Raw genomic sequence first — 27803 nt, 5'->3', positions numbered from 1 at the left:
GTCTGAATACAGTTGATTAGATGCCATTTTAGTTTTTAAGTGAAGGATTGGTTTGTTAATTATGAACCTTTCGCGTGTATATATAATTAACAATTCAAATTGTAATTACAGTTTAGTGACTTGAGCAACAAGGTCTGGCAACCCGGTTGGAGGAGGCATCGTTGTGAGCCATAGACTGTTTAAAGCATATTGGGTTAAGTTAAAGGGATCTGATGAGGAACAACCTGCAACAAATGTGCTGTGTGGTTGTTGGGAATATTCACAACAACGTAAAGGACTTGGTTGGAATATTGATACAGTAGCAGTCGAATATGGTTTAAATGGGTTAGATTATGGGCTAAATATTGTGTGGGGTAATTTTCATCCCAATGTGGACTTGCCACTTGTGGAGCAGAAAAGAGAATGGACTGAAAGGAATGTGGATAACATTGGATATCAGAATCAGATTCAGAATCAGAAATACTTTATTGATCCCCAGGGGGAAATTGTACAGTACCGGTGCTCCCATTCAAGAGTAGAAAGCAGCATAAATTAGAAATGAAAGTATGTAAAAAATATAAAAATGAGAAATAGAAAATAAAAATATACACATTTACAATATTTTCAAATATGAAAAATAAAAGTAAAAAATATATACAATAGCAATGTATATGTATGTATGTGTATATATATATATATATATATATATATATACATATGTACAGTGCATCCGGAAAGTATTCACGGCGCTTCACTTTTTCCACATTTTGTTATGTTACACCCTTATTCCAAAATGGATTAAATTAATTTTTTTCCTCAAAATTCTACACACAACACCCCATAATGACAATGTGAAAAAAGTTTTTTTGAAATTTTTGCAAATTTATTAAAAATAAAAAACTAAGAAATCACATGTACATAAGTATTCACAGCCTTTGCCATGAAGCTCAAAATTGAGCTCAGGTGCATCCTGTTTCCACTGATCATCCTTGAGATGTTTCTGCAGCTTAATTGGAGTCCACCTGTGGTAAATTCAGTTGATTGGACATGATTTGGAAAGGCACACACCTGTCTATATAAGGTCCCACAGTTGACAGTGCATGTCAGAGCACAAACCAAGCATGAAGTCAAAGGAATTGTCTGTAGACCTCCGAGACAGGATTGTCTCGAGGCACAAATCTGGGGAAGGTTACAGAAAAATTTCTGCTGCTTTGAAGGTCCCAATGAGCACAGTGGCCTCCATCATCCGTAAGTGGAAGAAGTTCGGAACCACCAGGACTCTTCCTAGAGCTGGCCGGCCATCTAAACTGAGTAATCGGGGGAGAAGGGCCTTAGTCAGGGAGGTGACCAAGAACCTGATGGTCACTCTGTCAGAGCTCCAGAGTTCCTCTGTGGAGAGAGGAGAACCTTCCAGAAGGACAACCATCTCTGCAGCAATCCACCAATCAGGCCTGTATGGTAGAGTGGCCAGACGGAAGCCACTCCTTAGTAAAAGGCACATAGCAGCCCACCTGGAGTTTGCCAAAAGGCACCTGAAGGACTCTCAGACCATGAGAAACAAAATTCTCTGGTCTGATGAGACAAAGATTGAACTCTTTGGTGTGAATGCCAGGCGTCACGTTTGGAGGAAACCAGGCACCGCTCATCACCAGGCCAATACCATCCCTACAGTGAAGCATGGTGGTGGCAGCATCATGCTGTGGGGATGTTTTTCAGCGGCAGGAACTGGGAGACTAGTCAGGATAGAGGGAAAGATGAATGCAGCAAAGTACAGAGACATCCTGGATGAAAACCTGCTCCAGAGCGCTCTTGACCTCAGACTGGGGCGACGGTTTATCTTTCAGCAGGACAACGACCCTAAGCACACAGCCAAGATATCAAAGGAGTGGCTTCAGGACAACTCTGTGAATGTCCTTGAGTGGCCCAGCCAGAGCCCAGACTTGAATCCGATTGAACATCTCTGGAGAGATCTGAAAATGGCTGTGCACCGACGCTTCCCATCCAACCTGATGGAGCTTGAGAGGTGCTGCAAAGAGGAATGGGTGAAACTGCCCAAAGATAGGTGTGCCAAGCTTGTGGCATCATATTCAAAAAGACTTGAGGCTGTAATTGCTGCCAAAGGTGCATCAACAAAGTATTGAGCAAAGGCTGTGAATACTTATGTACATGTGATTTCTCAGGTTTTTTATTTTTAATAAATTTGCAAAAATCTCAAATAAACTTTTTTCACGTTGTCATTATGGGGTGTTGTGTGTAGAATTTTGAGGAAAAAAATGAATTTAATCCATTTTGGTATAAGGCTGCAACATAACAAAATGTGGAAAAAGTGAAGCGCTGTGAATACTTTCCGGATGCACTGTATGTATTGCACTATTGTGTTTGACCATATATGTATTGCACTGACATTTAAGAATAAGTAATAGTGAGGTAGTATATGTAGAAGCAGGTCCAGATTTCCAGTCTGTTTCTTCTGAGTGTCTGACACTCTGAGGGAGGAGTTGAACAGTTTGATGGCCACAGGCAGGAATGATTTCCTGTGGCGCTCAGTTGTATATTTGGACTCTGGATCACTGTTACACCACAGTCATTAACGCTTTTCACGCCGTCACCCGCGCTGCATTGGGACACTCTGACCATGACATAGTCCACCTGATTCCTGCATACAGGCAGAAATTAAAACTTTCTAAGTCTGTTGCGAGAACTTCGAAGAAGTGGACCAGTGAAGCTGCAGAGGACCTGAAGGCGTGTTTGGACTGTACTGACTGGGATGTTTTCAGGACTGCTACCAACAGTCTGGATGAGTACACAGAGGTTGTGACTTCATATATCAGCTTCTGTGAGGACTGCTGCGTACCAACTCGGACCAGGGTGAGTTATAACAACGACAAACCCTGGTTCACAGAAAGACTGCGACAGCTGAGGTTGGAAAAGGAAGAGGCGTTTAAGAGTGGCAACAGAGCAGAGTTTAAGGAAGCCAAGTACAAGTTTAGCAAGGCGGTGAGGGAAGCTAAACGACTGTACTCAGAGAGACTACAAGACCAGTTCTCCTCCAACGACTCTGCTTCTGTGTGGAGGGGGCTCAGACAGATCACCAACTACAAGCCAAGAGCCTCTTCAACACCTCACTGGAGACATGCCACGTGCCAGCCTGCTTCAAGGCCTCCACCATCATCTCCGTCCCCAAAAAACCAGGGCCCACAGGATTAAATGACTACACACCCGTCGCCCTGACCTCTGTGGTCATGAAATCATTTGAACGCCTGGTTTTGTCCCACCTCAAATCCATCACCGACCCTCTGCTGGACCCCCTGCAGTTCGCCTACAGAGCCAACAGGTCTGTAGACGACGCCGTCAACTTGGCCCTACACTTCATCCTCCAGCACCTGGACTCCGCAGGATCCTATGCCAGGATCCTGTTCGTGGACTTCAGCTCTGCCTTCAACACGATCGTCCCGGCTCTTCTTCAGGACAAGCTCTCCCAGCTGAACGTGCCTGACCCCACCTGCAGGTGGATCACAGATTTCCTGTCTGACAGGAAGCAGCACGTGAAGCTGGGGAAACACGTCTCAGACTCGCGGACGATCAGCATCGGCTCCCCTCAAGGCTGTGTTCTTTCTCCTCTACTCTTCTCCCTGTACACCAACAGCTGCACCTCCAGTCACCAGTCCGTCAAGCTCCGTCAAGCTCCTGAGGGAGCTGAACATCATCTCTTCAGGACCTGTACTCCTCCAGGACCCTGAGGAGAGCAGGGAAGATCGCTGCTGACCCCTCCCACCCTGGACACCATCTGTTCGACCCCCTCCCCTCTGGCAGGAGGCTGCGGTCCATCAGGACCAAAACCTCCCACCACAAAAACAGTTTCTTCCCCTCTGCAGTCAACCTGACGAACTTACATTGACCCCCCCCCGAACACAAACACAAGTTATACGTTATATTAACGTACATCACCCCTGTCCCCCCTGCGTTACATTAACGCACCCACCCCCTACTGGACACTTTATTTTGGTCACTACACTGTTTGTTATTTATCTTATCTTATTTTTATTTTACCTTTTATATTCTACATATTTGTTGTCAAAACAATAGCACCTTCAGACCACGGCAAATTCCTTGTAATGTATGTTACTTAGTAATAAACAGTTTCTGATTCTGATATGCATCTTGTCACGACTGAGCAAGGCAAAAAATGAACCCACACACACGACTCAAACAAAGTACAAATATATAATAAAGAGTATTTATTTATAACAAAATATGAAGCTTGACAAAGCAAGAGATATCTACAAAGTTAACAACAGAAAATCACTCCCAAAAAGTGGAGGAACAAAACTAGGAAAAACAAGACAGTAAAGTGAACAAATTAACAAGAACACTGAAACAACTCACACAGGGACTAACAGGAAATCTTGACATGGAATTACCGCTGGTTATCATGGCACTGAGGACAAGACAAACTGCCACAAGACAAAGGGAGACGCAGACTATTTAAACATGAGGTGAGTGAACACAGGTGGAAACAATCAGGGGGACTGACAATCACAAAGGCGGGAAACACGAGGGCAGGAAGTAAAATGTTCTGAAACGAGAGGGCACACAATACTACAAAATAAAACAGGAAATGACAAGACAACATGACTAAACGAGACAAAAACGGTAACTTAACGTAAATGACGAGACATGACACATCCTGCCAAAAGTGTTTTAACAGAATGCTGGGAACATAATGAGACAAAAGTTTTGGGTGGATTGGTGATGCAAAGGCCATCAATTACAGTACAGCCCCACAGTTTCAATTTCTTCCATTCTTCCCTGGTTGTTCTCCTTGCCAAGTATAGACCTCAATATACAGCAGCAATTGAAGGACAAGTCAAAGCAACTTTCAGTATGCCGCAAAGTTTGATCAGCATTTTTCAGACTCTGTGTTCATATTCACAGATGGCTCCAAAGATCCTGTTACAGGGTGTGCAGGTGCAGCAGCTTATATCCGAGTGACTGAATCATATATTAGGAAAAGAGTGTCAGACCACTTGTCAGTATATACCTCAGAGCTATTGGCAATATTATTGGCCTTGCAGTGGATAGAAGAGAAGGAAATAAATAACACTGTTATTGCATCTGACAGCTTTGCAGCACTAACAAGCATGAGATCTGGCAGATCATCATTTAGGACAGATATTCTTAATGACATATTTCTTTTCAATTCAATTCAATTCAATTTTATTTATATAGCGCCAAATCACAACAAAAGTCATCTCATGACACTTTACAAATAGAGCAGGTCTAGACCGACTCTTTATAATGTTATTACAGGAAGACTTCCGGATGTGCTTTGCCGTGTGAAGACGTGTGTGCGGAGGCTCCGTGTAAAAGTAGTCAAAAATATTAATATCGCCATATTTGTATCATTTTGGGGGGGCTGGACGAATAAGATTCTGTTTTGGGAGTGAACGAGTGCGTTCTCAGTGCAGTTTACGACCGAAAATGACCTCCAGATCGACTCGAACGGGCGGAGAAAAGCCGCCGGTGGTTAGCAACTTGACCTCCTCGGCTAGCAAGGGTGATATTAGCCTAACACGTGCCGACGACATGCCTCAGTGGGCTAAGGATATGATGTCCGAGATTAAAAACGGCAACGTTGAGAATACGAAATACAGGGAGGAGACAAAGACCGAGATCGTGAGGTGCAAAGAAGAAGTAGAGAAAGGAAGGAAAGAGACGAAGGCCGAGATGGAAAAATGGGCTAAGAGCGTGGAAGAGAATGCTAAAGCTCAGTTTGAGTTGCTACGTGGGGAGGTGAGGCTGATTAGCGATCATACTAGCAGTTTGGCTAATAGGATGGACGAACGGAAAAAAGAGGTGGATGAAATATTGAATGGTCAGTCTGACAGCATAACCAACATTGAGACAAAACTGAAAGAAATGGAGAAGGAGGTACTGAAGCTGAGGGGACGGAGTGAAGACCTCGAGGCACGATCACGACGCAACAACATACGTGTCGTGGGGGTAAGAGAAGGGGCCGAGACGGGCAAAAAGCCGTCAGACTTTATGGCGGGCTTGCTGAAAGACAAGTTGGGACTAGCAGTAACACCGACGCTTGATCGAGCACACCGGACACTCGGCGCGAGACGAGACGGGAACGGAGTTGCGCCGAGAGCGTTCGTCGTGAGATGTCACTACTTTACAGAGAAAGAGGAGATAATGAAGAAGGCGAGAGAAATGGAGAGAACACCGGAGGGTCGGAGCGGACAGATTCACATCTTCCCGGACTACACCCAGGAGGTAAACAGTAAGAGAGCAGCCTTCAAAGAAGCAAGAAGCCTCCTGCGGGCCTGCACGGGGATCAGATATGGGCTGCGTTACCCGGCAACCCTGGTGATTACGCCAGAAGGAGGGCAAACGAAAATCTTCGAGAGCCCAAAAGACGCCGTGGATTACATCAAGAAGAAACTGAACCCTGGGTGAAGCATATAGACTGGTTTCAGCTTGGCTAAGTAGAAATGTACACATGCTTACACTGTTGAAATGGGATGACTACTGCAAGCAGGATTTTGTTGACTAGATTTGACAATATTGACAAAGAAATATTTGTTTCAGTGTGTATTTAAGTGGGGATATGCACATGCACTCACATATATTGCTGGGTGTATGTATATATATATATATATATATATATTTTTTTTTTTTTTTTTTTTTTCTGTGTATATAGATATATAATTCTCATCCCATCCTAGGAGCTACGGTTGCCCTGTCATATTATTGTTTTGTCTTATTCAAGGTTTAAGAATTGATTTTTCCCCCTTGGCTATTGTTGCCTACTGCCTATGGTATTGCCTTTTATTTCTATTTTTAATATTTTACATTATTTAGGATCTTGCTCTTGAGAGCTCCCTCTGTTTGTTTTTCCCATGAGGTGATTAAGTCAAAGGGGTGATGTTATACTTTTAAGGTTAGGGGGTGATATACACGGAGCCGCACACGGTAGGCTTGGTGTGTAGGAGGATGATGGACCGGTTGGCCACGAGAGAGCTCGTTAAAGAGCACTGTGTTAGCGTTCATATATGTAATGTGTTATGTGTTAGCTGTGTCTGTGTGTGTGACACCCCCCCCTCCCTCCCCAGACCCTCTCCTTTTAACCTTTTTGTTTTTGCTGCCAAATCTTCAAGGTGTGATCCGGAAAGTGGGTATCATAGGGGTGCAATGGTGATTCCGGGCTGCGGACTCCTGACATGGCACCAAACATGGATGCGAGCAGAATGGACACAAAATTGATGAGCTGGAACGTAAGGGCGATCAATAAGCCGGCTAAACGGAGTAAGATATTTTCGCATTTGAGAGACCAGGGAGCGGAGATAGTTTACTTACAGGAGACGCATTTGTTGAACAAGGACCACCTCAAGCTTTGTAGGGGGGGATTCAATCAGATTTATCACTCAAATTTCAATAGTAAGAGTCGAGGAGTGGCCATCCTTATACACAGGAATGTACAATTCGTAGAAACAACTACTATAAAAGATAAACATGGTCGATATGTTATTGTGGTTGGAAAATTATTCAATATGCCAGTGGTGTTGGCAAACATATACGCACCCAATTGGGATAATGTTCAATTTTTTAAGGACTTATTCTCATTACTGCCTAATTTGGACGCTCATAATCTGATTCTAGGGGGAGACCTAAACTGTGTCCTAGACTCAACCTTGGACCGCTCTAGCCCAACATCCAATGTATTAAGTAAATCAGCACAATGCATTAACTCTTTTTGTAAAGCATATGGTGTGTTTGATCCATGGAGATTCATAAACCCAACCTCCAGACAGTACTCCTTTTACTCCCCACCACATCAAACATATACTAGAATTGACTATTTCTTATTAGATAATAAACTGACTTCTATAGTAACAGATGTAGAATACACTGGTATAGTAATATCTGATCACAGCCCGGTCATGTTGAAACTTCACTTTCCTGAGAATACGCCACCTCAGAGAATGTGGCGCCTTAATAGCAGGCTATTGGCAGATGATGATTTTACAAAATTCATAAACTCGCAAATAGTCTTTTTCTTAGAACTTAATGATACCCCTGATATAAGTAATGGCACTCTGTGGGAATCCTTAAAAGCTTATTTACGAGGACAAATAATTTCATACAGTGCTGGTGAAAGGAAGAGAAAGATGAAACGTACCACGGAATTAATAAAAGCAATAAAAGAAGTTGACCTGGCAAATTCTATGACTGCCTCTGAGGAGCTACATAGAAAGCGGATTTTGCTCCAAACTGAATATGATGTCTTGATAAGTCAATGTGAGGAGGATCTATATCTTAGGTCAAGACAGGATCTCTATGAGCATGGTGAGCGTGCGGGTAAGCTCCTGAGCTACCAGTTGAAGCAATCAGCAGCTGCTGGCAGGATAGTACAGATAGGAGATAACCTGGGAAACAAAATTATAGATCAGAAGGGTATTAACGACCAATTTAAATCTTTTTATAAGGATCTGTATACTTCAGAAACAGATGACAAGGAACGAGTGAAAATTTTTTTTGAAAATCTGGAAATACCATCCCTAGATGACGCAGATAGGGATAGATTAGAGGGACCCATGACGGCTAGGGAGATAGAGAATGCGATTCGGAATATGAAGACAGGCAAAGCGCCGGGCCCTGATGGGTTCCCAAGTGAGTTTTATAAAACATTCGCTTCTAAACTGATACCCCTGCTTTGTGGAGTATATAGGGAGGTCCTTGATAAAAAAGCTTTGCCTCAAACAATGTCACAGGCTTTGATCTCTGTACTCCTTAAGAAAAATAAAGACCCACTTAAATGTGAATCATACCGCCCAGTGAGTCTACTTGGCTGTGATTATAAGATATTGGCCAAAATATTGGCGGCTAGGATTGAGCTTGTTATAAGTAAAATAATTCATCCTGACCAGACAGGGTTTGTTGCTGGTAGACAACTTTCCAGTAATCTCCGTCGCTTGTTTAATGTGATATACACTGCTGAAGATAACATTGAGCCTGAGATTGTGATCTCCCTGGATGCCCACAAAGCCTTTGATAGAATAGAGTATTTCTATCTGTTCACGGCCCTCGAGAGATTCGGATTCGGTCCTAAATTTCGCTCGTGGATTGAGATAATTTATGCGAACCCCCAGGCTATGGTAAGAACAAACAATATAATATCTGAACCTTTTCCTCTGTTTCGGGGGACAAGGCAGGGTTGCCCCTTGTCGCCCATGCTCTTTGATGTGGCAATTGAGCCCCTCGCAATAATGCTGAGGCATGCTGCTGAGCTCGGGGGAATACACAGGGGCACGCAAATTCATAAGTTGTCTTTATACGCTGATGACCTCCTCCTCTTCCTGTCGAATCCTGTCACGAACATCCCGGTAGCTCTTGGTATTATCGAAGACTATGGGAGGGTGTCGGGTTATAAAATTAACCTGGGAAAAAGTGTCCTTTTCCCAATTAATAAACAGGCGAGGAAACTTTCATTCCAGGCCTATCCCTTTACAACAAATAAGGATAAGTTTACCTATTTAGGTATCAATGTAACGAGGAGGTATAAAGATTTATTTAATCATAATTTTAAAGTAACATTGGATACGGCAAAATTAGATATGGAAAGGTGGTCATCCCTCCCCCTATCATTAGCAGGGAAGATAAATTCTGTTAAAATGAACATAATGCCACGGTTCCTCTATTTATTCCAGACGGTACCAATTTTCATACCTAAGTCATTTTTTAAAGAACTGAATAAATGTACATCCACCTTTATCTGGGAAAAAAAAGTCCCCCGGATAAGAAGGGAGTTCCTTGAGAGACAGAGGGAAGAGGGAGGCCTGGCCCTACCAAATTATATGCACTATTATTGGGCTGCTAATATACATAAGGTGTTGTTTTGGGTCTCAAAGTTGGATGACGATGAAACTCCAGTGTGGGTACATATGGAAAGATATGCATCTAGCCCGGTGTCCCTATGCTCCCTGGTCTGCGCTCCTCTGCCCTTAAGCAAACACCTTTACACAAACAACCCTGTTGTATGTGACTCTATCAAAATCTGGGTCCAATTCAGAACACATTTTAAAAATAGAAACGCCCTCCTGTCTGCTCCCGTCTATGGCAATCACTTATTCTCCCCGGCCCTTGGGGGAACAGCATTTAGGGAATGGTATAGAGCTGGGGTGGAATGCGTCAAAAATCTTTTTAAAGGTGGTGTTTTCATGTCTGCTGCTCAGTTGGAGAAGGAATATGGAATCCCCTCAAAGACGAATTACTTAAGATATTTTCAGGTTCGAGATTTTGTGAAAAAGACATTCGCCTCATCCCTTGAGTTGCCGCGGAGTGGATGGATAGATGGGCTGCTAGACATGAATCCAACTCTTAAAGGGACGGTTTCCACGCTCTATGTGAGCATCCAGAAGGTGGCTTCCCCATCCCTTGATATCTTACAAAGGAAGTGGGAGGAAGAGTTAGAATTGGACATATCAGATGTTGACTGGAGACGGGCAGTGGAACTAATACACTCTTCTTCTGTATGTGTTAGACATGGATTGATACAGTTTAAGGTCTTACACAGACTTCATTTCTCAAGGGACAAACTGGCAAGAATGTATCAGGGGGCTGATCCGACTTGCCCTAGATGTAAACAGTTGCCAGCCAATATAGGTCATATGTTCTGGTCCTGTCCCAAGCTGAAAGAGTTCTGGGCCAGAATTTTTAGAACTTTCTCGTCAATCTATAACAAAGATATAGAGCCCGGCCCTCTGACAGCCATCTTTGGTGTGACACCAAGGGAAGCGCCACTAACAATCTCTCAAAGGAAAACAATAGCATTCTCTTCATTGCTGGCTAGGAGATTGATCCTACTTAACTGGATAAAGGCGACACCGCCATCCCATAAACGATGGGTAGAAGAGGTGATGGCACACCTTAAATTAGAACATATTAGATTCACCTTGCAGGGCAACACTAAGAAGTACTCTACGGTCTGGCAGCCTTTTATTTCCTACTTTGAACATGAGTTCTAATTAGCCCCAACATAGATGGCAGCTTTTGACCCCCCCCCCTCCTTCCCTTCCCTTCCCACATGGGTGATGGGTATGTCTGATGTCTGATATTAGTATGGTATGTCTTGTTACTGTTTTGTCTGTGGTTTAGACCTGTATTTGAGATGTATGTTTTGAGTCCTGCTGTCTTTTTTTTAATTTATTTTTTTATTTTATTTTATTTTATTTTTTTTATTTTATTTATTTTTTTTTTTTGAATGGGATGTTTGTTGTTTGAACAGAAAATTCAATAAAAACACTTTGATAATAATAATAATATAATGTTATTACAGAGACCCAACAGTTCCCACCATGAGCAAGCACTTTGGCGACAATGGCAAGGAAAAACTTCCTTTTAAGAGGCAGAAACCTCAAGCAGAACCAGACTCTAGGTGGGCGGTCATCTGCTTTGACCGGTTGGGTTTGAGAAAGAGAGAGAGAGGGAGAGAGAGAGAGACATAGAGAGGGAGGGAGAAAGAGAGAGGGGGAGAGACAGACAGACAGACAGAAAGAGACAGAGAGAGAGATAGACATAAAGACACAGATAGACAGACCGACAGACGGACTAGCAGTAGAAATAGCAGCTATAATTATAATAATAATGGAAATATGACTGATGATAGTAGTTACAGCTGTAATAATAGCTGTAATAATAGCACAGTAGATCAAAATGATTATCTGATATTAGCTTGTTTACTAATACAGCTTTAGATGACAGAGATCTGATATTTAACAGTCCACACTTAATTTTCCTATTGTTTTGTCCTATAGCAGTGGTGGTCTTAATTTTTATTAGGTTTTTATTAATGACTGCTCTCCTGTTTAATTTTGATTGAATTAATTTAAGTGGTCGGGGGGGAGACACAGTCATTATGGGGTTTTGGGTGGGTAACTGCTCTAATGGAAGCGCAGAGAAGCGTGTAGGACTGCGACTCTGCATCCTGGTCTGGACTCTGGGTTGTCACGGTTTTGGTTCACTAATAAAGTCGGTCTTATAATGTACAGGATCGAAATTAAGGTTATATCTACACGCTTCCTTTGGGTTCCTGCTCATGTTGGTGTGGCGGGAAATGAGCAGGTGGATGTTCTGGCCAAACAAACGCAACAAGTGCCATTAAGCAAAGACGAAGCTAAGACATTCATTCAGGACATATGCACAATCAGTATGGCAGGAGTATTGGGATGATAATGAAACTGGAAGACATCTATATAATATACAAAGACATGTCGGTGCTGGGAGGAGGGTGGGCTGGAAACAAAGGGAAGAAAATGTCATCACTCGTCTGAGAATAGGTCATACAGGTCTCAGCCACAGCCTCAGAATCAACGTCTTCAGTCGCTCAGGAAGTCAAAACACCTTGACTTTTCATTGTCAGGTCTCTTGGGGAAAACAGCAGGCACGATTTACAATGACATTAAGTTTTTTAATGAAACTGGTTCAGTTAAAAGAATGTAGAAGTTTTTTTGTTTTGTTTTGTTTGTTAGTTTCGTTTTCTGCATAATCTCTTCCACACTCCAGTCCAGTTGGTGGCGGTAATGCGCCTCTACGCTGGTTTGCCAACCGCCAATAAACGCCAAAGATTTAGCTCTAACTGTCAGACAACGTGGAAAGATGGTGCTCGACTTGGACCTGTTTCGGACCGACAAAGGCGGCGATCCAGAAGTCGTCCGTGAGACCCAAAGGAAGAGGTTTAAAGATGTAACACTCGTTGACAAACTGGTCTCCGCAGATACAGAGTGGAGGAAATGTAAGTGCCTTTTTATTTCTGTTGTTTCGATCATAGAAGCTAACGTTAGCGCGGTTGCTAATGATGCCAATATTAGCGTAGCGTCCGTGTATTTTCCACTGGAGGGGAGCTCACGTCATACTCAAATTGTAAAAATCTGGCATATGCATTGTTAGTATGAGAATACAGCCCAATGTTGGATCCCATCTAGGGCATTTAAAGACATCGCGCAAATGTATATCTTGAAATGCTTTAAAGAATATACTTGAATTCGCTTGTTATCTCCACGCTCTGCAATCGCAAGTTAACGCTAACGTTAACCACTGCGAAAAATTATTCGCAAATTATTATTGAAATAGTCACCCTGGTGCATTCTATTCAAGCCGTATTTACCAGTGGGCATTGTTTTAACAGGATGTAAAATATTTTATCTTGTCAATTCGTGAATGTTTGTAATTTTGCTAACGCTAGGAATTTATTGCCAGATTCGAATGGAGTTTGGTATGATCTCACAGGAGAGAATAGCACGCAATGGGGCTAATGTTAGCGCAACTACCACATCCACATGAGCCATTTGGTTATCCTCCACGTAGTTAAAGGTAATTGCTTAATATCAAGTGTGTAATAGATAGACGACAAGCACTAGTTAACCACACGTTCCCATAATCAAGTCAAATATAACGTTAAAACAAGTTGTTGGCTAACGCCGGGTTAGCTTACCGATGCCGAGTAAGAGCGTGCAATCTGATGCAATCCCAGCCAACAGCATACGTCAACCTCGCCCTGCAGCCAGTACAGTACAGCTGCTACTATTAAAGTAACAAAGGTAGTTTGTTTACATTTTTTATCTTATCTCGTTTTTTGACAGCACAAGAGTGAGCTGAACACCTGCCACCAGCTCACACACTTTGTACTTTGTACAAGTACAGTCCCATGCACTGACTGACTGTGATTTATCCCCTAACAGGCCGCTTCACTGCAGACAACCTCAACAAAGCTAAGAACCTCTGCAGCAAGAGCATTGGGGAGAAAATGAAGGTGAGGAAGCATCGGGACACTGACTCACTGGTCGTTGTCTCTTGTAACAGAGTGAGAGGGGTTAAATAACACTGCCAGTATGTGTCCAGCAACCAGACCTGTAATTTTTTTTCTTTTTGTAATACCTTTCTATGTTGTGAATGTAGAGGAAGGAGCAAGTTGGGGAGGATGAGTCTTTACCTGATGAAGCGCAGAACTTGGAGTCCCTAACAGCTGAAACACTATCGGTATAACTGTCCGTGCTCCTAAGCGCTTGTCCCCACCGATAGGGCAGCATTTTTGCATTTTGTTCAATGAATCTCTAAAAAGACAGAACTTAAAGCTAACAAATTGCTTGTTTTTTTTCTTTCCTTGCTTCTCCTCTCCTCTCATTTTTCTGCCTCAGGCCCTGACAGTAACCCAGATCAAGAGGGTGCGTTTGTTGGTGGATGAGGCAGTGGAGAAATCCGACAGTGAGAGGATAAAGCTCGAGGCCGAGCGCTTTGAGTACCTGAGGGAGATTGGCAATCTTCTGCACCCATCTGTACCCATCAGCAATGATGAGGTGGGTGCTTTGATACAGGCAGATCTGGTTAAAAAAGGAGCTGATTACATTGCTGTAAATCCATTGTCATTTCACATATTGTCACATTGATTGACATGATCTTTACCAATAAAGTCGATTAGATAACACACGACCCAGCAATTATCATGACATGTCAAAGTATTTTCAAGGCATTGTGACCTACTATTAAGGCATTGTGACCTACTATTAACTGTATTAAAAGTTGTTGGTACCAGAAACAAAAACTAAAATATTGCTCTTACTGTATAGAGTTTTGGGTATTAAATGTCTCGGCATGCTTTGTCTGCAGTACTACTGGACTGCCAGAACCAAGACGTTATAGGTAGACATTTTGGGAAATGCACTTACTCACTTTCTCGCTGAGAGTGAGATGAGCGGATCAATACTACTATCATGTCTGTACGCTAAATATGAAAGCTAGCAGCTGGTTAGCGTAGCTATTTATCTCCTGGCTCCAGCTCCATATTTGGTGTACAACTATACGAGAGCGATATCGATCTTCTTGTGTATCTCGGCAGGAAAGGACATCAGGAAATTTCCCAAAACTTCTCTGTCCTGTAATTTTTAGCTGGAGTGACATAAATTAACTTTTTTGTTTGTCTGACCAACAGGTCCAAACCCAAAGATATTCAGTTTAAATGATATAAAACGAAAAGGAGAAAAATATATAAGCATTTTTTGACTAATTTAATTTCTTATCAAATTGTTGCATATTAATTGTCTGTCAGTCGACTAATCAGCTCAATCTAATATTTCCTCTGGTTTCCCCCTTACAGGATGCAGACAACAAGGTGGAGCGTACCTGGGGCGACTGCACCGTCCAGAAGAAGTACTCCCATGTTGACCTGGTGGTCATGATTGATGGCTTTGATGGAGAGAGGGGGGCTGTTGTGGCTGGGAGCAGAGGTTACTTTCTGAAGGTGAGTTCTTTGAATTGAAGGACAGAAAATGGTAAATCACTGCAAGAAACAAGCTGTTGAGTTGTTTCCCTCTCTTCTGTTGTATTCAGGGACCGCTGGTGTTCCTGGAGCAGGCCCTGATCAATTATGCCTTAAGGATCCTCCACGGCAAGAAGTACACCATGCTCTACACACCCTTCTTCATGAGGAAAGAGGTCATGCAGGAAGTCGCCCAACTCAGCCAGTTTGATGAAGAGCTTTACAAGGTATGGAAGCTTTTACTGAACTGAGCCTTTACCTCAACATCTTCTGTTAACTTGTATTTAACTTAAGAAGTTGCTGTCACGGATCTGACTCGAGTGAAACCTTAAGGGTGGAGAGGGATATTCTGTCCTTATAGAAATATATGCATATTGGATATTGGTATAAGAATGAAATGAGATTATTTTATGAAGTTTGTCTGGAAGATGAGAAAGCACAAAGAAACGGGAAGATATAAAGTCGATAGCAGCATAACTAGGGGCTGGTCCAGGCAGCCCTAACTATGATTTCTTATCAAAAAGCAAAGTTTAAAGCCTCCTCTTAAAAGTAGAGAGTGTGTCTGCCTCCCGCACCCAAACTGGGAGCCGATTCCACAGGAGAGGAGCTTGATAGCTGAAGGCTCTGGCTCCTGTTCTGCTTTTGGAGACTCTAGGAACCACAAGCAACCTTGCATTCTGGGAGCGCAGTGCTCTAGTGGGGTAATAGGGTACTATGAGCTCTTTAAGATCTGATGGTACCTGACCAGTAAGAACTTTGTAGGGTGAGGAGAAGGATTTTAAACTCTATTCTGGATTTTACAGGGAGCCAGTGCAGCGAAGCTAATACTTGAGAAATATGATCTCTTTTCCTGGTTCCTCTCAGTACATGTGCCGCAGCATTACGGATCAGCTGGCGTGTCCTCAGGGACTTATTTGGACAGCCTGATAATAAGGAATTGCACTAATCCAGCCTAGACGTAAAAAATGCATGGACAAATTTTTCTGCATCTGTTTGAGACAGGATCTTCCTGATGTTTGCAATGTTACGGAGATGAAAGAAGGCAGTCCTTGAAGTTTGTTTTACGTGGGAGTTAAAGGACATGTCCTGATCAAAGACAACTCTGAGATTCCTCACGGTGGCGCTGGAGGACAGGGCAATGCCATCTAGAGTAAGAATATTGAAGAGGTTCTTAGATGTTACAACCGATACCCCCACCCAACGCGAATATCACATTGAGTGACGGCTGTTCTACGACCTAATCTTTAGGTTTTCGAACGGACTCCCAAAATCTACACGCAAGACCGCTTTAGCCTGCTTAGGGAGTCTGGTTACGTTCCCGGAATATCATAACACTAGGGCCTATATAGTTGACTATGTGCCAACGACCGGATATTAGCAGGAATATCTGCGTGTGATAGGTGTTTGAAGATTGGTGGTACCCCAGTAAGACCTTGAAGGAAAAGATCAATACTGGGGGATGTCCACACGGAAGGGTGGCGGACACTCGCCTGATTTCACACTGGGTCGCCTCAAATGCCCAAATCCCTAATTCACAATTTAGAGATAAAATTTAGGAAAACCCTCCGTGTCCCAACTATTTACAAACTTCAACAGTAACCACCAAACAATCCACAGCAGCAGCAAAACATCAGACAACTGAGTTAAACCTATTCAACATGTCCTTCCATGTTAAACATCATCATATACACATAGCAGCTTTCTTAGAATTCATCAGTCAAAGCCAAATTATTATCTACTGTCGGCCTATCTCAAGGAGAGGAGTCTTCTTACCTGAGGGAGGCTACTTAGATGATCTCAGAGAGGAGCAACACAGGACTTTGGTTGGAATGTACAAAGTACAACCCAATTTTATTGGAGTCTTATCAAAAAGAGTTAATGGATACAAAATGTCCAAAAAGAAGAAAATAAAACCAATCAAGTAACAAAGTCTCACAAACAACTAAGGCAAGAGCCCAAGCAGTCAGTCAGTCAGAGGTGACAGGTCTCTGGCATGCACGCAGCAGCACGCACTCGCACCCCGATGTCTTCTTCTGCATTCCCTTTTATAACCCTTGCCCCCTTCCAGGGGGTTGGGGGTTCAACAGAGGTCCAGTTTATGTAGTAGAATATGATGGTCAATGGTGTCGAATGCAGCACTAAGGTCTAACAAAACAAGTATATGATGGTCAATTTGTCTGATGCAGTTAGGTCATTTGTAACTTTTACCAGTGCTGTCTCTGTGCTATGGTGCGCTCTGAAACCTGACTGAAAGTCCTCAAGCAACTTATTGTCATGCAGAAAGTCACACAGCTGGTTGGCGACTGCTTTCTCAAGGATCTTGGCAAGAAAGGGAGGGTTAGATATAGATCTATAGTTGGCTAAAACCTCTGGATCAAGAGTGGGCTTTTTAAGAAGTGGTTTAATTACAGCTACTTTAAAGGACTGTGGTACACAGCCTGTTTAATAAAGACAGATTAGATGAAGAAATGGTTCTAGTAGGTGAAGGTCGATGGGAGAAAAGGTTTTACAGCTGATTCCTGATAACACGGATCATCATCAAAAGGGCTTAAAAAAGAGAAAAAAGGGAGAGAAAGTGGCGGAAAAAAGACAAAAGGGCAACAAAAACTTTTTTTTGTGTTTGCTCTCCTTTTTCGCCCTCCTCTCTTTTTTTCTCTTTTGGCCTAGTTCTCTTTTTTTGCATTTCCTCTCTTTTTTTTCACCTTTTCTCCCCTATTTTCGCCGTTTTCTCTTTGCGCCGTTTGCTCTTCTCTTTCATTTTGTCGCCTTTCTCTTTCCTCTATTCTTGTCTTTCTCTTCTCTTTTCTGCGTTGGCTCTTTTTTTGCCTTTTCTATCCTTTTTTTCACCCTTTTCTTTATATTCGCCTTTCTCTCCCTTTTCACCTTTTTTTCCTCTCTTTTATCGCCTTTTTCTCTAAAACCTTATTGATACCCATCCCTAATGTGACAGCGGATTTCTGTCTGTTGTTCCTCCTTCTGACCCACAGTGTGTGTCTGTTTACTTCAGGTCATTGGGAAGGGAAGTGAGAAGTCAGACGACAATTCCATAGATGAGAAGTACCTCATCGCCACCTCCGAGCAGCCCATTGCGGCCTTCCTGAGGGACGAGTGGCTCAAGCCCGAGGACCTGCCTGTCCGCTACGCCGGCTTCTCCACCTGCTTTCGACAGGAGGTGGGCTCCCATGGCAGAGACACCCGCGGGATCTTCAGGGTGCACCAGTTTGAGAAGGTACGTTGCAGTACAAAAGGAGTGTTTCATATTACTTTTCATTGTCAGTTAAATACAACGTTACATACATGGCCACTTTTTGTTATCACTTATCTAATTACTAGATTTGTTAAATTATCTAGAACTACATGCCAGGCACACACTAAAGTAGTCTAAATGACAATAATGATTAACAATACAAGTAAATTGGGGATTGGTATACATAATTGATATACCCTTTTTTGTTTTGGTATTTTTGGGGGGAAAAAAAGTAATGATGTGGTGGTTTTCTCTCCTTCTCCTTGCTCCTCTTCTTGTAGATTGAGCAGTTCGTCTATGCTTCCCCACATGATGGCAAATCCTGGGAGATGTTTGATGAGATGATAGAGACTGCAGAAGAATTATACCAGTCACTAGGGATTCCTTATCGCATCGTAAACATCGTCTCTGGTAGGTCCAACACACGTGCAGTTGTAGCTGAATCGCTTCTGAGTCTATTGGAAAGTATCTAATAAACAAAAAGCTCTACCTGTTAATATTCTTTCCAACCAAATAGCAGCACATTCTTTAAGCCCTGGGAACAGCAAGAGGAAGAATTACTCTTGAAATAAACGTTTTTAATGTTTCCTCCATTACACTTTACAGTGGTGTACTGTATAGTAGCGTGGATCTATTCTTTTCAGTTTCATTTCTCTTGTTTGCTGTTTTTCTCTTCCACTCTTTCATAATCTTGATTTATTCTTTAAAACTAATAAGGCGGTGTTAACATTTGGTTAACATTAACCCTTTGAAAACGGATCCTGTTCAAATCGATCTAAAATGAAAACCGTAATAGCTAGAGCATTTATTTTCTGTCTTGAGAGTCATCAAGTTGTAGCTCGTGATAATCAGAAGCAGAGCAGCAGGTTGGAAAGTCAGATTGAGATTGAGAAAAATAATCAGTTGTCTTTTTTTGGGGGGTCTTTTGTGTGTCTTTTTTTGCCTTTGATGGCAAGAAAAAGATTCTCAACTGAGGAGGTACTGGACATTTTGTTAGCGAGCAATAGCTACTGGACTCCTCCTTCAGTGAGGATGAAGACCGTTTTGCTGAAGGCAACGATCCGTTTCAATTTTAGATTTTTTTTTATTTACCACACAATTTCAATACTTTTATCAATTATTATGGTTTACTGACTTACATAAGCTTTTAGCTTTGGTTGTACAGATTTATAGGGATATGAAGCATTTGAAGATACTCCAAGAAATGACATCACAATAAGCACAAATACCAATGTAGGCACTGGCGGACCATTTCTATTTCAGAGTTCAAAGGGTTCAACCAATTTCCCATCCCCAGTCCTTCTTGTTTGCTGTGGAAGAATACTGTGCACAAATAGAAGCATTTGAGAGGCTTGTGCAGTATTGCAAAACTAACCCTGATTCAATTCAATTCAATTCAATTTTATTTATATAGCGCCAAATCACAACAAAGTCATCTCATGACACTTTACAAAATAGAGCAGGTCTAGACCGACTCTTTATAATGTTATTACAGAGACCCAACAGTTCCCACCATGAGCAAGCACTTTGGCGACAGTGGCAAGGAAAAACTTCCTTTTAAGAGGCAGAAACCTTGAGCAGAACCAGACTCTAGGTGGGCGGTCATCTGCTTTGACCGGTTGGGTTTTAGGGAGAGAGAGAGAGAGAGAGAGAGACAGAGACAGAGAGATAGACAGAGAGATAGACATAGAGATAGACATAGAGACACAGATAGACAGACCGACAGACAGACAGATAGGTAGGCAAAGATGTATGGCAGCACTAACAGTAGAAATAGCTGTAATATTAGCTGAGATTAATAATAGGAGCTTTAATAGTGACAGAACTACGACTAAACATAATAACTGTAGTGATGAGAGTCAGGCAGGCCCATGGCGGCAGCAGCACCCAGGCGTACCAGGACCACGATCCACAGCGACCTACGAGTCGACAAAGCACAAAGAAACTCCGGGGAAGAAATAAAGTTAGTAACATGCATTGGACTGTGATGAATGTGCAAAGATGACCCTGATCATTCCTGGTCGTTCAAACGTCATATCTTAGGAGCAGGAACTTTTGGCAGGGCAGAAAATATGACCCAGCAACCAAAACGGATTCTCTTGAAAGGCTCCTGGTTAGAAATTCCTGCTATTAGTTTACTTGCTGTTAAGGCACTAAATTACTTGGCACAGGAAGAACTCAGTTGAGCTCACAATCAATTGGTCGATTGACAAAGAAAATTATCAACAACTATTTTGATAATATATTAATCATTTGTCTTTTTTTCATTAAAAAATGCCAGAAATTCCCCAGCTCTAGCTTCTTAAATGTGAGAATATGCTGATTTTCTTTGTCTGTGTGAATCTTTTTGGGCTTTGGACTGTTGGTTGGACTAAACAAGAACACTTTAGATGTTACCTTGGGCTTTAGGAAGTTTCATGACATTTTAGAGTCAATTAATGGAGAAAAGAATGTGCAGACAAATCGATAATGAAAATAACGAATTGCATTATTCTTTTACTAGTACAACACACTCCATGGTTATTTTTAATATAATACATCTACTGTTTTCAAAAAGCCTGTCTGTTGAGGCAATGACTCTCTGGTACAGTATAGTACTGGAAGTACGTGCTGAGGACGCTGTAGTAGTGTGCTTGTCGGAAACTCTAGCTTCGTTCCACATTTGTATCCAGTTTTTAAGCCTCATTTTACACTACATTTTTATGTCCCAGTTTTTTTTTTTTAAATCTATCGGCAAATGTACAAGGCAGGGGGGTGTTTAGACTTTTTATATTTTTGTTGTACGACAGCCTGCCGAGCCCAACACAACCCGGTTTGTTTCTAGTCTTGGAAGCCTGGGAGGACGGCCATGTGTCAAGACGCTTCAAACTGCATACCGAAGCCTAATCTCCGCAGGGAGTCCACTTGTTGGACCCGTGTTAGTAAATTCTGCCTCTTGCTTTCCAGTCTGTGACCTCGGTCACTGCTGCCATCGCTTTAGCCGCACTCTTAGCTTCCACACCTGGCTGCAGTTAACTTGTGCGGCCCGAAACATACCTTTTTTTTTGTGTGGACAATTTTAATATTTTCTGGAAACTCCCAGCTTTCTTTGGGATGGCATTCACCCAAATGGTCTGGGCTCACACACTCTAACCGACAATTTGTTTTTCACAATCCTGAACTCCCCCTCACCTTGACGACCCGCCAGCCACCTCATGTCCACTCCTGGTCACTTCTGGTCTACACCAGCAAACCTCTCCCTCCCCTGCAAACCACAGTAGCTCCACCTTGTGGTTAGGTCTGTCTTCAGGTACATCCAATTTAATACCAATTAAGTGCGTTCCTCTGCCAACTCCCAAGCAATTGAGGTTGGCTCCTCTTAATGTAAGATCACTTGTAAATAAATCTTTTTTTATGTGACGATTTTTTCAAATAGCCTAGAGCTCTTCATGATCACAGAATCTTGGCTGACACCAAATTATCATGCTCCCCTACTTGAAAGATAGCCCACCTGGCTACTGTTTTTTAAACCAGCCTAGACTAACCTGAGCCAGCCCTAACTATAAGCGTCAATATCCGCTAACTACTTATACTAACTACTGTATGTCATCACAGGTGCCCTAAATCATGCAGCTAGTAAGAAGCTGGATCTGGAGGCCTGGTTCCCTGGCTCCGGTGCTTTCAGAGAGCTGGTCTCCTGCTCAAACTGCACCGACTACCAGGCCAGACGCCTCCGCATCCGCTACGGACAGACCAAAAAGATGATGGACAAGGTGAGTGCTCTGTTCCAGCTGTACAGCTCGATAAAGATCTGTTTGATAATGCAGCCGAGGCTACTGTTGGGCAGCTGATTGAATGCAGGAATGCCTCTCACTTTCCTTGGCAGACGTTTTATCCTGTCTGTACTCAACTTGCTTCCTCTTTGTTTGTTATATAGGCAGAGTTTGTGCACATGCTGAATGCGACCATGTGCGCCACCACACGTGTGATGTGTGCCATCCTAGAGAATTACCAAACCGAAGAAGGCATCGTTATTCCAGAGAAGCTCAGGGAGTTCATGCCTCCTGGTAAGCTGTGCTGAGTTGATTCACATCTGGTGTGTGCTGTGTTCATTCAAAAACATAACAAATGGCTGCCATGAAGCATTTGGTCAATGAAGAATTACAGGCCAAGTGGAGTAAGTTGTTTTACAAACTACTTAGTCCAAGGTGACTTCAGACCAGTCAGGAGGGCTGTAGGCAGTTCACTCCATGTCATGCAACGACACCTGTCTGCTGCTCTGAAATCATGACAGCAGCATGTATACCACTCATGTCTGTACACTAAATATGACGCTGCAGCCAGATGCCAGGGGCGACACAGCACATTATAAACATGTTTGTATTGTGCTGGTGGCTTTAGAGGTGTTGGTAGCACAAAGAGTGGAAACGGGGAAATAGCTAGCCTCGCCCTGTCTGTGCTTACGTATGGGCTGTAGTTTAATACTTAGTGTACGAGAGATGTGTGGGATCTTCTCATCTCACTCCACAAGAAAGCGTTTAAGTGTAAGCACTGTCGTAATGATTTTATGGTGTTTCCTTGGCTCGCTATTTTCCAGGAAATTTTAAAATGTTTTACATTCATATGGAAGACCTTTTGAGTGTTGTTTTTTTATTTGTTTGAAGGCTTAAATACAGTGCATCCGGAAAGTATTCACAGCGCTTCACTTTTTCCACATTTTGTTATGTTACACCCTTATTCCAAAATGGATTAAATTAATTTTTTTCCTCAAAATTCTACACACAACACCCCATAATGACAATGTGAAAAAAGTTTTTTTGAAATTTTTGCAAATTTATTAAAAATAAAAAACTAAGAAATCACATGTACATAAGTATTCACAGCCTTTGCCATGAAGCTCAAAATTGAGCTCAGGTGCATCCTGTTTCCACTGATCATCCTTGAGATGTTTCTGCAGCTTAATTGGAGTCCACCTGTGGTAAATTCAGTTGATTGGACATGATTTGGAAAGGCACACACCTGTCTATATAAGGTCCCACAGTTGACAGTGCATGTCAGAGCACAAACCAAGCATGAAGTCAAAGGAATTGTCTGTAGACCTCCGAGACAGGATTGTCTCGAGGCACAAATCTGGGGAAGGTTACAGAAAAATTTCTGCTGCTTTGAAGGTCCCAATGAGCACAGTGGCCTCCATCATCCGTAAGTGGAAGAAGTTCGGAACCACCAGGACTCTTCCTAGAGCTGGCCGGCCATCTAAACTGAGTAATCGGGGGAGAAGGGCCTTAGTCAGGGAGGTGACCAAGAACCTGATGGTCACTCTGTCAGAGCTCCAGAGTTCCTCTGTGGAGAGAGGAGAACCTTCCAGAAGGACAACCATCTCTGCAGCAATCCACCAATCAGGCCTGTATGGTAGAGTGGCCAGACGGAAGCCACTCCTTAGTAAAAGGCACATAGCAGCCCACCTGGAGTTTGCCAAAAGGCACCTGAAGGACTCTCAGACCATGAGAAACAAAATTCTCTGGTCTGATGAGACAAAGATTGAACTCTTTGGTGTGAATGCCAGGCGTCACGTTTGGAGGAAACCAGGCACCGCTCATCACCAGGCCAATACCATCCCTACAGTGAAGCATGGTGGTGGCAGCATCATGCTGTGGGGATGTTTTTCAGCGGCAGGAACTGGGAGACTAGTCAGGATAGAGGGAAAGATGAATGCAGCAAAGTACAGAGACATCCTGGATGAAAACCTGCTCCAGAGCGCTCTTGACCTCAGACTGGGGCGACGGTTTATCTTTCAGCAGGACAACGACCCTAAGCACACAGCCAAGATATCAAAGGAGTGGCTTCAGGACAACTCTGTGAATGTCCTTGAGTGGCCCAGCCAGAGCCCAGACTTGAATCCGATTGAACATCTCTGGAGAGATCTGAAAATGGCTGTGCACCGACGCTTCCCATCCAACCTGATGGAGCTTGAGAGGTGCTGCAAAGAGGAATGGGTGAAACTGCCCAAAGATAGGTGTGCCAAGCTTGTGGCATCATATTCAAAAAGACTTGAGGCTGTAATTGCTGCCAAAGGTGCATCAACAAAGTATTGAGCAAAGGCTGTGAATACTTATGTACATGTGATTTCTCAGGTTTTTTATTTTTAATAAATTTGCAAAAATCTCAAATAAACTTTTTTCACGTTGTCATTATGGGGTGTTGTGTGTAGAATTTTGAGGAAAAAAATGAATTTAATCCATTTTGGTATAAGGCTGCAACATAACAAAATGTGGAAAAAGTGAAGCGCTGTGAATACTTTCCGGATGCACTGTATGTATTGCACTATTGTGTTTGACCATATATGTATTGCACTGACATTTAAGAATAAGTAATAGTGAGGTAGTATATGTAGAAGCAGGTCCAGATTTCCAGTCTGTTTCTTCTGAGTGTCTGACACTCTGAGGGAGGAGTTGAACAGTTTGATGGCCACAGGCAGGAATGATTTCCTGTGGCGCTCAGTTGTATATTTGGACTCTGGATCACTGTTACACCACAGTCATTAACGCTTTTCACGCCGTCACCCGCGCTGCATTGGGACACTCTGACCATGACATAGTCCACCTGATTCCTGCATACAGGCAGAAATTAAAACTTTCTAAGTCTGTTGCGAGAACTTCGAAGAAGTGGACCAGTGAAGCTGCAGAGGACCTGAAGGCGTGTTTGGACTGTACTGACTGGGATGTTTTCAGGACTGCTACCAACAGTCTGGATGAGTACACAGAGGTTGTGACTTCATATATCAGCTTCTGTGAGGACTGCTGCGTACCAACTCGGACCAGGGTGAGTTATAACAACGACAAACCCTGGTTCACAGAAAGACTGCGACAGCTGAGGTTGGAAAAGGAAGAGGCGTTTAAGAGTGGCAACAGAGCAGAGTTTAAGGAAGCCAAGTACAAGTTTAGCAAGGCGGTGAGGGAAGCTAAACGACTGTACTCAGAGAGACTACAAGACCAGTTCTCCTCCAACGACTCTGCTTCTGTGTGGAGGGGGCTCAGACAGATCACCAACTACAAGCCAAGAGCCTCTTCAACACCTCACTGGAGACATGCCACGTGCCAGCCTGCTTCAAGGCCTCCACCATCATCTCCGTCCCCAAAAAACCAGGGCCCACAGGATTAAATGACTACACACCCGTCGCCCTGACCTCTGTGGTCATGAAATCATTTGAACGCCTGGTTTTGTCCCACCTCAAATCCATCACCGACCCTCTGCTGGACCCCCTGCAGTTCGCCTACAGAGCCAACAGGTCTGTAGACGACGCCGTCAACTTGGCCCTACACTTCATCCTCCAGCACCTGGACTCCGCAGGATCCTATGCCAGGATCCTGTTCGTGGACTTCAGCTCTGCCTTCAACACGATCGTCCCGGCTCTTCTTCAGGACAAGCTCTCCCAGCTGAACGTGCCTGACCCCACCTGCAGGTGGATCACAGATTTCCTGTCTGACAGGAAGCAGCACGTGAAGCTGGGGAAACACGTCTCAGACTCGCGGACGATCAGCATCGGCTCCCCTCAAGGCTGTGTTCTTTCTCCTCTACTCTTCTCCCTGTACACCAACAGCTGCACCTCCAGTCACCAGTCCGTCAAGCTCCGTCAAGCTCCTGAGGGAGCTGAACATCATCTCTTCAGGACCTGTACTCCTCCAGGACCCTGAGGAGAGCAGGGAAGATCGCTGCTGACCCCTCCCACCCTGGACACCATCTGTTCGACCCCCTCCCCTCTGGCAGGAGGCTGCGGTCCATCAGGACCAAAACCTCCCACCACAAAAACAGTTTCTTCCCCTCTGCAGTCAACCTGACGAACTTACATTGACCCCCCCCCGAACACAAACACAAGTTATACGTTATATTAACGTACATCACCCCTGTCCCCCCTGCGTTACATTAACGCACCCACCCCCTACTGGACACTTTATTTTGGTCACTACACTGTTTGTTATTTATCTTATCTTATTTTTATTTTACCTTTTATATTCTACATATTTGTTGTCAAAACAATAGCACCTTCAGACCACGGCAAATTCCTTGTAATGTATGTTACTTAGTAATAAACAGTTTCTGATTCTGATATGCATCTTGTCACGACTGAGCAAGGCAAAAAATGAACCCACACACACGACTCAAACAAAGTACAAATATATAATAAAGAGTATTTATTTATAACAAAATATGAAGCTTGACAAAGCAAGAGATATCTACAAAGTTAACAACAGAAAATCACTCCCAAAAAGTGGAGGAACAAAACTAGGAAAAACAAGACAGTAAAGTGAACAAATTAACAAGAACACTGAAACAACTCACACAGGGACTAACAGGAAATCTTGACATGGAATTACCGCTGGTTATCATGGCACTGAGGACAAGACAAACTGCCACAAGACAAAGGGAGACGCAGACTATTTAAACATGAGGTGAGTGAACACAGGTGGAAACAATCAGGGGGACTGACAATCACAAAGGCGGGAAACACGAGGGCAGGAAGTAAAATGTTCTGAAACGAGAGGGCACACAATACTACAAAATAAAACAGGAAATGACAAGACAACATGACTAAACGAGACAAAAACGGTAACTTAACGTAAATGACGAGACATGACACATCCTGCCAAAAGTGTTTTAACAGAATGCTGGGAACATAATGAGACAAAAGTTTTGGGTGGATTGGTGATGCAAAGGCCATCAATTACAGTACAGCCCCACAGTTTCAATTTCTTCCATTCTTCCCTGGTTGTTCTCCTTGCCAAGTATAGACCTCAATATACAGCAGCAATTGAAGGACAAGTCAAAGCAACTTTCAGTATGCCGCAAAGTTTGATCAGCATTTTTCAGACTCTGTGTTCATATTCACAGATGGCTCCAAAGATCCTGTTACAGGGTGTGCAGGTGCAGCAGCTTATATCCGAGTGACTGAATCATATATTAGGAAAAGAGTGTCAGACCACTTGTCAGTATATACCTCAGAGCTATTGGCAATATTATTGGCCTTGCAGTGGATAGAAGAGAAGGAAATAAATAACACTGTTATTGCATCTGACAGCTTTGCAGCACTAACAAGCATGAGATCTGGCAGATCATCATTTAGGACAGATATTCTTAATGAAATATTTCTTTTCAATTCAATTCAATTCAATTTTATTTATATAGCGCCAAATCACAACAAAAGTCATCTCATGACACTTTACAAATAGAGCAGGTCTAGACCGACTCTTTATAATGTTATTACAGGAAGACTTCCGGATGTGCTTT

The 27803-nt window shown here is 43.0% G+C and overlaps 1 protein-coding gene across 1 annotated transcript in view; it reads left to right on the top strand.

Annotated features, from left to right (window-relative positions):
- The first annotated feature begins 12614 nt into the window (after window positions 1-12614).
- The window catches only part of LOC139288629 (uncharacterized), a 31556-nt gene continuing 16367 nt past the window's right edge, over window positions 12615-27803 (top strand). The window contains 10 exon segments of the mRNA XM_070909969.1: window positions 12615-12775; window positions 13722-13792; window positions 13939-14019; window positions 14178-14336; window positions 15134-15277; window positions 15367-15522; window positions 18303-18524; window positions 18824-18953; window positions 22137-22294; window positions 22369-22588. Of these exon segments, the coding sequence (XP_070766070.1) occupies window positions 12640-12775; window positions 13722-13792; window positions 13939-14019; window positions 14178-14336; window positions 15134-15277; window positions 15367-15522; window positions 18303-18524; window positions 18824-18953; window positions 22137-22294; window positions 22369-22588 (1477 nt within the window). The 5' untranslated portion in view covers window positions 12615-12639.

The sequence above is a fragment of the Enoplosus armatus genome, chromosome 8, assembly GCF_043641665.1.
Source record: "Enoplosus armatus isolate fEnoArm2 chromosome 8, fEnoArm2.hap1, whole genome shotgun sequence".
Classification (NCBI taxonomy): Eukaryota; Metazoa; Chordata; class Actinopteri; order Centrarchiformes; family Enoplosidae; genus Enoplosus; species Enoplosus armatus.
This window is presented reverse-complemented; position numbering and strand designations above follow the sequence as displayed.